General features: G+C 33.9%; 3 protein-coding genes across 3 annotated transcripts; 1 reads left to right on the top strand and 2 right to left on the bottom strand.

Moving 5' to 3' along the window:
- Positions 1-1005: 1005 nt before the first annotated feature.
- LOC106150459 (uncharacterized) lies at positions 1006-4109 on the top strand. Its single transcript, XM_087009887.1, has 3 exons — positions 1006-1219; positions 2166-2957; positions 3303-4109. Exons 2-3 carry the CDS (start codon positions 2237-2239, stop codon positions 3305-3307), a joined length of 726 nt encoding a protein of 241 aa, XP_086866013.1. The 5' UTR covers positions 1006-1219; positions 2166-2236; the 3' UTR covers positions 3308-4109.
- Positions 4110-4890: 781 nt separating this feature from the next.
- LOC147763078 (uncharacterized) lies at positions 4891-6844 on the bottom strand. Its single transcript, XM_087009993.1, has one exon. The coding sequence runs from the start codon at positions 6736-6738 to the stop codon at positions 5479-5481; it is 1260 nt and encodes a 419-aa protein (XP_086866119.1). The 5' UTR covers positions 6739-6844; the 3' UTR covers positions 4891-5478.
- A 37-nt stretch (positions 6845-6881) lies between these two features.
- Positions 6882-10604, bottom strand: LOC147763079 (uncharacterized). The gene is made up of 2 exons (XM_087009994.1): positions 9805-10604; positions 6882-7376 (listed from the first exon to the last, which is right to left on the bottom strand). The coding sequence occupies exons 1-2, from the start codon at positions 9880-9882 to the stop codon at positions 6921-6923; spliced, it is 534 nt and encodes a 177-aa protein (XP_086866120.1). The 5' UTR covers positions 9883-10604; the 3' UTR covers positions 6882-6920.
- Between the last annotated feature and the right edge of the window lie 1617 nt (positions 10605-12221).

The raw sequence follows: 12221 nt of genomic DNA on the forward strand, positions 1-12221 counted from the left end.
GTTTGTATATATATTGTGATCACAGTGCATGTCTCTTTTTTTCACTCTGTCACCAATCACTCTGTATGACTTTGCTATCACCTAATTTATTATAGTGTTCATTCTAGTTACTGTGCATGGTTGTGTTGTCACTGTACATGTCAAAATTTATTCTAATCACTGTGTATGTCTGTATTGTGACTGTTTGTTTGTACTTATTTAAATCACTGTTCATGTTTGTGTCATTACTGTTGGTGTTTGTATTTTTTGTGAGCAATGTGTATGTCAGATATTTCACTCTATTTGTTTGTAAACATTATTGTTGCGCTGAATGATGGTGTTGTCAATGTATGACTATGTGTCTGTTTATATTCTGTTTGCTGTGTGTATTCACTATTGCCTCTGAATGTGTTTGTATATATTGTGATGTCTGTGTACTACGGAAGCCGACTGGTGCCATATGTTGAAAAAAAAAATTATCTCGAAATTTCGAGATACTATTTTGAAATTTGAACAAAAAAATTTTTTATCTCAAAATTTCGAGATAGCATTTTGAAATTTGAACAAAAAAAATTATCTCGAAATTTCGAGATAGCATTTTGATATTTGAGCAAAAAAAAAAATTATCTCGAAATTTCGAGATAGTATTTTGAAATTTGAACAAAAAATTAATGATAATAATAATAATAATACCCACAATGCATGAGGGATGTGAAAACGGAACTACACGAGGAAACCACATGCTCTACATTCAAAGGATTCATTTTATACGGAAGCCGACTGGTGCCATATGTTGAAAAAAAAAATTATCTCGAAATTTCGAGATACTATTTTGAAATTTGAACAAAAAAATTTTTTATCTCAAAATTTCGAGATAGCATTTTGAAATTTGAACAAAAAAAATTATCTCGAAATTTCGAGATAGCATTTTGATATTTGAGCAAAAAAAAATTTATCTCGAAATTTCGAGATAGTATTTTGAAATTTGAACAAAAAATTAATGATAATAATAATAATAATAATACCCACAATGCATGAGGGATGTGAAAACAGAACTACACGAGGAAACCACATGCTCTACATTCAAAGGATTCATTTTAGCCTATCTGTTATACCCGAAAAAGCTTTGTTTGTAGAGTCACATGAATTTGAACAAAGGGGTTCAATTATTTCAGCAAATGGGACGTGAAAGATATAGACCAGGGCTTGGAAGAATTTATGAGGGAAAGAGGGATGACAGGTGAGATTACTATAACACTTAAACCAGTTGTCAAAATAGCTTTGCCGCCTTGTTTTTAAAATTAAGGACATTGTAACCCTTTGTTATCATCCTAATAACGAAAGAGTTTTTACCTGCATCCAATTATTCAATAATGCATCTGTCTTTGTGCAGATTTGAAACAATGAAAAAACTCCCAGAAATGTAAAATATCGGTATTTATATTTTTTCTTTTCGATGTATATTCAATAGCATAGGCAACTCAAAGCTTTAATCGTCAATTTAACACCTTTGTATTTTTTTATTAGCAATCGGTATGAAGAGTAATTTCGTCCCTGAACTAGATTTTATCACGAAATTGTTAGAGCTGACCAGGAGTGTATATATGTAGGCTACAATCCCGTGTCATCATTTTGGTTTAAATGCTTTTATTATAGAGCTATGAGGCCTTGAGTACAGATTATTAGTAAACAAAGGTGTCATTTTGCTTTATCAACGATAAAATCTGAACTAAGGCTTTTAAGAAAAATCGCTGGCAGGGTTTTGGAGTACTAAATGGTGTCATTAAATCGCCCTTGAAATGGTGATCTAAAGAGAACCGATTTTCTAGTTTTTACCCCAAAATCGCAAATATGACGTCACCCGTGAAATTACATGTATAAATGTTAAAAAATTTAGTCACTGAACACTGAAGATTTATTTATTACCCAAAAGAATGCATGTAAGGCAGTAAATAAGGAGTTTTGGGCGAAGGGTTAAATGTCCTTAATTATCCCTTTTGTATTTTTCTGTTTAAGGTTTACAGCCCCAACAGTTTGCCAGTACATTATTGCAACAAGTTATTATCAATATTATTTGAACTCATTATTATTTTAATAATCATTGGTGTAGGCACCACACTTACCAGTCGAACAAAGTTCAAGCAGTACTTTGTCATGAAAAAATCTTTTTTATTTTTTCTTTACAGATAAACAATGAACGAGCAAGTTATTATCACCACGTATTTCCAGCTTGGGCTCAGCTACAAGGAAATTTTGTATGCGCTTGCTCTTAATCACACTGAAGAGACGGTTGCGCCAACAATGTCTGTTCCGACGCAAACACTTTACGGACATTTTAGAGGTTGCAGATTTTATTATTGATCAGATCAATGAAAGTGGAAATATGCATGGATACAGATGGATGCATTTGAAGTGTTTGCAAGCAGGCAAGACAGTCCAGCGAGACACAGTGTATTTAATAATGAAGATCATAGATCCTGATGGTTTGCAACTTAGGAGAAGAGGCAGGCTCAAAAGAAGAGAATACTTTGTGCGAGGACCAAACTATTTGTGGCACCTAGACTCATATGACAAATTGAAAACTTATGGCTTGTGCATCAACGGATGTATTGATGGGTTTTCTCGTCAGGTGATTTGGTTGAACGTATATCGCACAAGCAGCGACCCAAAAGTAATTGCTGGATATTACATAGAAGCAGTGAGTGCCATGGAAGGATGCCCAAATTTAGTCAGAGGAGACATGGGAACCGAGAACGGTCATGTAGCACAGATGCAAGAGTTCTTGTCGGAGCAGAATAGCTTTATTTATGGGCGGAGCACTCACAACCAGCGGATTGAAGCCTTTTGGTGTATGCTGCGTAAAGAATGCATACAATTTTGGATGGATGTTCTGAAAAGCATTGAAGAATGTTGGGGATTTTGCAGGAGACCCGCTAGACACAAGCCTCGTCCAATTCTGCTTCATGACTTTGGTCCAGGTATTAAAGCATTTTATAGTTCTATCTGTTTCGGCTGCTGAAATGAGACTAATTGATTGTCGGTAATGCATAATTAACTTTAGCGCTTCTTATATTTACTGGGTCTTTCTAAGAGTCAAGAATCCATTTCTTTTTTGTTTTAATCTCACATAATGGCGTTAAATAGTTTTAATGTTTTAAAAAGTTTTAGATGTTAAAACATCTCCAAATACAATACTGCATATAATCATCAGGGTGTAGTTGAATGGTGACTGCAATATTAAGTAATGTCAGTTTTGAGTTGTGGTAAATTGTATGCTAATTAACAAAATAGCCTGAAATTCTTTTTCTTTATATTTATAATAGACTGATCTGGATAGGGTCACGTCTGTATGGAACTGTCACCGCATACGACGCACACAGAATCAGAACGTTCCCAATGGAAGACCAATCGTTCTGTTCTCTATGCCAGAATTGTATGGCCGACGAGACTTCCTGCGACCAGTCAACCAAGGACATATCGAAGCATGTTTCACCGAATGCAGCTTCAGGGATGGCCTTCCCTGTGATGAAGAATTATTTGAACTCTTCAATATTTACATGGCTGAACTTTTTTTGGACTTTCCTACCAATGTACAGGAGGCACAGCAGGTTTACCATGCATTGCGATTAGCTATTCGACAGGATCTATAGTGTGTCGCATTGGTACATATCAGCTGTGTCACAGTAACAATGATTGTTCAGGGAAGTCTTGATGATCAATGCATATCAAGTCATGTTACTTATAAGCTTTATTCATGATAACAAATAATGAGTACAGTGTAAAAACAGAACAGCCTTAAAATCTGCAGGCCATGCAGTACAACAAAACACAGAACATCAGTATTTTTTGCTGAGATAAACTTAATAGTATGCCGGTTATTATTAGTATTACTATTATTATGAAAAGTCACTATCATGACTTAAATCAGTTTTCAATAAGCATAACAAAAACATACTACATGGTCTACCTTTTGACATAATATTAAAGTCAACTTACCTTAGAACTTCAACACAAACATGTAGAACTGACTTTTGCTGATGTAATTTTTAGAAAGAACGTAAATCAAGAGTGAACATTCCATTGAAAATCCTTTCATTGTCTGGCACAGTCCTACTTCTATCATCAGGATTTTAGATAATTATGAATTACAGTCATGTATTTATTTTTTCTGCAATTTGTTTGGGAATAACTTATGTAAAGGTAATCTGACAATGCTGTTTTTTTTTTTTTTTTTTTTTTTTTTTTTTTTTTTTTTTTTTTTTTTTGAGAGTAACATTCTTCATCATGTTTAAATATAAAGTGCTAGTGCATGTATATTGAAAAATAGTTGGGTGATACAGTAAAATTGATAGTTCTCTCAGTATTTGCACTATGACACATACCTGGCATGAAACTTTAACCCACAGTTTGATCCTTGGATTGATATCCAATATATTATTCAACTTTTACTCTATAATTGACCCCAAAACAAAAATAAAAGTGAAAAAAAATCATTTTATTAGTCTAACTTTTATTAACAAAAAGAAAAACACCCGGTCTACCATCAGGTGTAGAGCACAAAGATTGCTATTATAATGAAAACATCCATAATGTTTTAAAAACAATGCACAAAAGACACTTCTTTTGTGATTCAGAAATTAAACTTTTGAATTTATCATTATTGTATGATCACAAGGGAAAAGGATTATTATGGTAAATTACACATATATATTAAGATAAAAATCAATATCAAAATATGTTTGTCAGACATTAACCAAGTGTCTAAAAGCAATATTAGAATATCTCTATTGGATATCAGCCAAGTGTCTGAAATATTGGTTAACCAAAAGAGCTCTACTATAACACGTAATATAAGTGTAAAATGAAAAGCTCTTTTGGTTAACCAAAAGAGCTCTACTATAACACGTAATATAAGTGTAAAATGAAAAGCAGAAAATTTGGCTAAATCAAACTAGAAATTAAAAACGCAAGCATTATATGTATCAGACTGACCAGGATATGGATATTCCATTCCATCAACAAGAGACATGAACAGTGAGGTTCAGAGCACAAAGGTTATAATATAATATTATGACAACGCCCATAACATGTTTTAACAACATGGAACAAAGGGTACTTCTTTGGTGTGTCAACAAAAATAGACAAATCACTTGCAACTTGCATAAACTTACAAAGCACTTTTAAAACCAACAGTTCATTATGTTTTGTAGCATGATCACACTTTTATCATCAATGTTTGATCACAAGAGAAAATTATTAATGAAAATTACACATATGAACATAAAAACCAGTATAAAAATGTTTGTCAGACATAAACCAAGTGTCTTAAATCCTCACTGACTAAAAGAAGGATGCCATTACATGCAGTACAAGTGTAAAATGAAACAGGCTTAATGCACTTTCAAAAACAAGGAAAAACTGCACCTCTGTTCAACATCATATTTAGAGTAAGCCTCACGTCCCATTTACCTTAATGACCATGAAATGTTAGTTTGTAGCTTACACAATGTCCATAACCCATATGTTTTGGTTTAGAATGTTATCAAATTCGTACCTAAAGTCCATGTAACTTTCGTACAGCCTTGGAAGTTGGAGGAAACACCCACATGTGTGTGCTACTGGGCGCCTCTGAAAACCAGTGAGAGATGAGAATTCCACAGAAATCTGTGGCACTGTTAACAGATCTGATCCTGTACAATATCTTAGGAATTGTCCTAATTTGTCACCATCTGCGTCTTTGACATATCTTTTAATGTGTTTTGCCACTTCTGACTCCATTGCATCCATAAACTCAGGAAATTTGAAAGACTTGATCACTCTTCGAGAAGTGGGATAAACATTGCTGTAAATTTCCTCAATTTTGTTGGGGTTAATCTTTGCATCCAAGAGACATTCCCTCATGCAATTACCAACAAATGTTGGTTTTTGGATCAATTGCGTGTGTGCAATTTCAAGGCTTACAGATCTGATGTTGTCTTCTTTTGGTTTTGCTCTACATTCATATGTCTCTAGACAGTCCAATAATTCATCCTCATCAACTTGTGTGTAGTTTTCATAGGCCTGGTGAAGAACCTCCATGTCTGGTTTTGTAACAAACTTCCAAAAGTCTTCAAGCAAGCATGATTTGACTTCTTCTTCATTACTACAGATGACTGAAAAGAGAAATGCTTTTGAAAGCTTGATAGGCCAGTACCCAGTGTACTTAAACCCATACAGAAGGACTCTGCCAATTGCCTGCCATTCAGTTTCACCTAGGTCATGGCGTAGAGCAGGAACCTTAACTTCACGGCCAACCGTGCACATTTGGTAGAAAGTTTGCCAAAATTCAGTCAGCACGTCGTGGAGAACTCCCCCAGTATCTTCTGCTATTTCCCTCTCACCATTACTTAGAATCCTGGTGATTGTTATGAGTTTATCTGATATTTCAGGATCTTTAAAGTAAGACATAACTTCAAAGAAGGAAGATGTCCCCATGTGAACTATCATTTCAACAGAATATGGACTTTTTTCAGTTGTTGCATCATTCAATGCGGCCATAGACACAACAGAAGGCCCTTCATTCTGTGGCATGGTGTCATCATCTACCACCACAGCAGTAGCATTTTCTGCTTCTGTGAGAATTGGCATTTCACTGTGTACTGGTATATCAAAGGAGATTTCACCATCAGTATAATGACCTTCAAAGCATATTGGCGAATCAAGGAAATCTTGTGAATCCTGAATATCACTCTTTTGGGCAGGTGACATTTCTATAGGCATTGTTGATGGATTTTCTGTTTCTGCAGGTGTCACCACTTTTTGTTCCTCCTTGGATGTAAAAATGGGCTCCGAGAGGATGTTGGTTCATGACTTTGATGCCTCTTTGTTGCCATGTAAAACCGTAAAAGACTTATACCAGTTTTATCATACATTTCCCCAACAGTGACATCAGTGGTGAGAATTTACTCTGAAAAATTCATCAGGTTAATGTCAAAGTCTTCTACTGAGCCCAGTTTTGACTCTCCCTCAGGAAAAAACCTCCTCACTGCTTCTTCGATTATTTCTCCCTTTTTAGCAGACTTGGAAATATCAACCTTCCTACTGCCACCCTTTTCCCCCTTTACTTGCTTGTAGCTGTCATCATCAAAGTGAAGCCATCCAATTTCAATTTTGCGAGTAGCCTTCATTGCATTACTATTCTTGCCTATATTTGTGACTTTGTTTGGCATTCTTTCACTTTTTTGAGAATAATGAAGCTTTTGTCTCAAGGAACTCAACAGTGTGTTCTTCTTTGCATTCACTGACGCATTGGTTTTACTGGTACGACAAAACTGCTTGATAGCAATCCTATCCCCTTGTTTTGGTATAAATGCTGACAACAGGGCATCATCTGCTACTTCTATCACAGCCTTGTCCATCTGCAATAGAAAAGGAATGTTATTAATGGAGGGAAATGGTATGTACACTGACACTCACAAAAACATTTACTTGTATCTTTAAAAGGCCGTTCACAGCTAAGCCACTTACTAATACATTGCTTTTGCCATAATTGCAAAATGTGGAATGGCCATGTATTTTTAAGATAAAGTGTAACTATCTCAGCCTGTTATATAAATAAATTTGCCTTTGCACCATTTGAAGGTGTCCACACTGTGGCACAGACCACATAATTTTATACATGGCTACAGTAATTAGTTTTCACAGTCATAGTTGTTTACACATGCTTCATACCAAAAGTAGGTCACTGCTGCCTGTGGCGTGTGGAGTGCTTTTAAAAATTTATTTAAGGGCCATTCCGTGGTATTTGGTCTGCAGAAATGCAGACCTTAAAATTTCAAAAAAGACTGCTACTTACAAAACTTACAATTTCTGAAATCAGACATCCCAAGACACCAGAATCCAAAATAATTTTTAGGTTTTGATGATTAATTATGACTTTATTGACACTTTTATCTGGAAAAATTATAAAATAGTGTTTGGGAAGGACATTTTTATTTTTGATATGGTTTTCAAAATATTGATCATTTTTAATAATAAAGGCTTAAGACATTTAATATAGGTTATTTTCCATATTTGGCCAAGAGCATTTGATGAAAATTTATTTAATTAGGAAATAATGGATTAATTAATATCAATTTGTCCTTCCCAGATGATTTTGGTACCTACCGGTATTTTTTAAGCTTTCTCAGTAATACAAAAGCTAAAAATTTTTCACTTCACATTCTCCTCAAACATGACATGGGTCAACAACCCATGAAAGAAATTTTAATAAGAAACATTTCAATGAGAAATTAAATAAAAATTAATAATCATTTCAGAATAACACCCAGCATTTTATTAGGGCATGAGGCATTTTGATAGGACAATAAGAGGTCATGTGACCAATGACACCCAAACCTTTATGTCTTTCAAGATAATCTAGAACTTTAAATTATCTACCAAATATTTTTTAACTTTGAAACATTTCATTTGAATGAATAATTTTGAAATTATTATAATCTAGACAATATATAAAATTTTAATCAATGAATTTGGTTAGACTTACTATAAAATGTCACAATACTATTCAATTATAATCATAGAAGATGAGACCTTTTATCATAGCCAAAAATAGTAAAATGTTTGGTGATGAAATATATGATCATAGAAGACTCTGCTTACTTTTGATGTCATTCATCAAACTTATCTTGGTACAGTAAATATATCATTAAATATTTCTATTTAGCCTTGTTTCACATTTTTTTAGCAATGGACAAAATGTCCTTCCCAAATGTGTCCTTCCCAGATGCCTACTTGATTTTTATATAGATCTGCAAAATTTTCAAATTAAAAAAAAATTTGGAAATACACTTTACACATATTTAGAAAGAGAAATAATCAAATATTTATATTTTGCTTTGATTTTTAGAATATCTCCACAGACAGAGCAGAGTTTTGGTGTTAAAGTTGAAAGTTAAAATTCCATGTCCATTTCACGTCCTTCCCAGATGCTTACTAATTTTTACTATTTTTCCTAAATTATTATTTTTTTAATCCTAATTTTTTTTTGTCTAAACATCACTCACATACAGAGGAATAAACACACCAAAAATTTGGAGAACAACATTTGTATCAGTAAAATAAATAAATGCATAAAGGGTTGTTTATAATGTGAGATATAGAGGGTGGAGTGAGAGTATATTGTGGAGAGCACTAAAACATCAATGGATATAAAATAAAAAAAGTCAGTGAGGTGTTTTTTGATCAGATTTTTTTGCACCAGGCAAGTAATGCCAGTACCTATGTTGAACCCTGAATTATAACATTGGATAGGAGCCTTGGATGGCTGGTTGTGTCACTGCGTAAAAATGTATGGGAATAGGTCCGTCAATGGTTGACATGTTTGTATTAACACCGAGATGGTTATTCTAGAATAATTTGGTGGACAATCAGTATAATAAAACAAAAAGTTCAGAGTGCCTTTTATCTCTTGCTTAGATATCAATGTCAGAGGTAAACAAGCTCCCCATTTCCCTGACACATGAATGCAACTTTTTATTCTGTGACCTTCGTGGAATGCCATAATTATACCCGGTGATTTGAAATTTTTAGTTTTTTTATTCACTGTGATTTGTGAATTTTACTTCCCATGAACTGTGATCACTACCCCCAATGGGAGTACTACATGTAGTACCAGTAAAATGTATGCACTCCATTCTGAGGAAAGAACGCGTACTACTGGTATATTTTTACAATATACTATAGGTTTTCTAACGATATAGGATATAACGATATAGGATTCTAACTACTGCAGTTGTGCTTCCTTTAAATCCAAAAAATTCTGCTGCTAAACGTGTCTAAACATACCTTTTCTTCCAATAGCTTATTAATTTGGGTGTCGCTAATCCCTCTTCCCCTCATGAAGTCTTCCAAATCCTGGTCCATATCGTTACTTCCCGTTGGCAGAAATAATTGAGTCCCTTTGGTCAAATTTATGTGACTCTACAAACAAGGCAGCAAAGCTGTCAAATGTACAGACAAAAAGCAGGAAATAACTATGCACAAAATAGGCTACTGTCAATTCTGATGCAAAAGTACATTATGTTAAACTGCAAATTCAACATCAAATTTTAATTATGCTCAACAGGTAATACCAATGTAAGTAAAATGTGTAACAAGCATAAGGCTTCAGGCCCATGGCAGTTCAAGTTCACACTTTGAAAATGTATAACTTCCAGAAAAAGAAGCCAATTAGACTGCTTTTCCAACTGAAGCTGTATTTTAGTCCCATGTTTCTTTCCTGTAAGTTTGAGAACAGTAAGTGACATGATTTTTCTTAAATGGTCATCATGGGAGCAGTGCCCAAAATATTTTTTTCCAAATTTTGATGCAATATTACATAATGTTTAACAGCATAATGACCATCAATCTTTAATAATAAAATATTAGTATTATGGATATTCAGAAAATGTGACTAGCAAAGGTCTTCAGGCCCATGGAACTTCAAAGTCACAACTTGAAAATGCCAAAATGTAAACAAGACAGCACTGTTCTGAAATGTTTTTTTTTCCATTTTTAACACTTTTTTAACATAAAACAAAATTAACAGTTTACTGCCATTTTTATATGATCAACTAAGAAAATTGATGAGATGTGAAAAATATCAATAAAACATAGTGAATGATTGAATCTTACAAACTGCAATGATATGAGTTTATTTCCATTTTTGAAACTTTATTACACAATACACAATAACAAGTTTACCATCATTTTTACAAAATCAACTAACAATGTTGTAAAGATGCAGGAAATGTCAAACAAACACTTTTACTTATCTTATTAATTAAATAATGAAACTGTTAACATGCCTAAGAATTGAATCTGAGGAAATGTGAAAAAACAGCATAACTACTAAAATAGTGGTCCGATCATGCCGATTTTCGAACTTGATCTGCGTTTTAGTAAGATTGATTACTCCTGTGAGTTTCATGACAACAGGCCTATCAGTTTTCCTTGAAATGTGTTAACAGTGTTGCATATATGCTGAAAAGTGAAAAAACAGCATAAATTCAACAATAATGGCCCGATTATGCTGATTTTCGAACTTGACCTGTATTTTATGAATATTCATCAGCTCTGTAAATATAAAGCCAAAAAGTAAAACTGTTTTCCACTTATGGTGTTAACGCTGAAAGTGCAAGGCGACGGCGACATGATCAGCGACGGCGACGACAGACGCAGGTGATGGCAATATGTACAGACACATCTGTGTCTGTACATAAAAAATGAAAAAACAGCATAACTTCCATAAAAGTGGCTCTATCATGCTGTTTTTCAAAGTTGACCTGCATATTATGAATATTCATCAGTTCTGTAAGTTTCAAGCCAAAAGGTGAAACGGTATTTCACATATCGTGTTATCGGTGTTGCATATATGCTGAAAAAAGTGAAAAAACAGTGTAACTTCCCTAAAAATGACCCAATCATGCTGATTTTCGAACTTGACTTGTGCATTATAAATATTCATCAGTTTTATAAGTTTCAAGCCAAAAAGTAAAATGGTTTTCCACTTATCGTGTTATCGGTGCTGCATATATGCTGAAAAAAGTGAAAAAACAGCATAACTTCCCTACCAGTGACCCGATCATGCTGATGTTCAAACTTGACCTGTGCATTATAAATATTCATCAGTTTTATAAGTTTCAAGCCAAAGGGTAAAATGGTTTTCTACCTATCATGTTATCGGTGCTGCATATATGCTGAAAAAAGTGAAAAAACAGCATAACTTCCCTAAAAATGGCCCGATCATGCTGATTTTCGAACTTGACCTGCGTATTATGAATATTCATCAGTTCTGTAAGTTTCAAGCCAAAACCAAAAATGGTTTTCCACTTATCGTGTTATCGGTAAAAGTGCACGACGGCGACGACGGCGACGACGGCAGACGCAGGTGATGGCTATATGTACAGACACATCTGTGTCTGTACATAAAAACAACTTTTTCGGGCATAACAGATAGGCTAAGATGAATGAATGTAAAGCACGTGGCTTTCTCGTGTAGTTCCGGTTTCACATCCCTCATGCATTGTGGGTATTTTATCTATTATTATTATTTTTTTTTATTCAAATTTCAAAATGCTACCTCGAAATTTCAAGATGAAATTTTTTTTGTTCAAATTTCAAAATGTTATCTCGAAATTTCGAGATAATTTTTTTTTTTTTTTGTTCAAATTTCAAAATGCTATCTCGAAATTTCGAGATAAAATTTTTTTGTTCAAATTTCA

The sequence above is a fragment of the Lingula anatina genome, chromosome 3 (assembly GCF_051362555.1).
Source record: "Lingula anatina isolate TDL-2025a chromosome 3, LinAna3.0, whole genome shotgun sequence".
NCBI lineage: Eukaryota > Metazoa > Brachiopoda > Lingulata > Lingulida > Lingulidae > Lingula > Lingula anatina.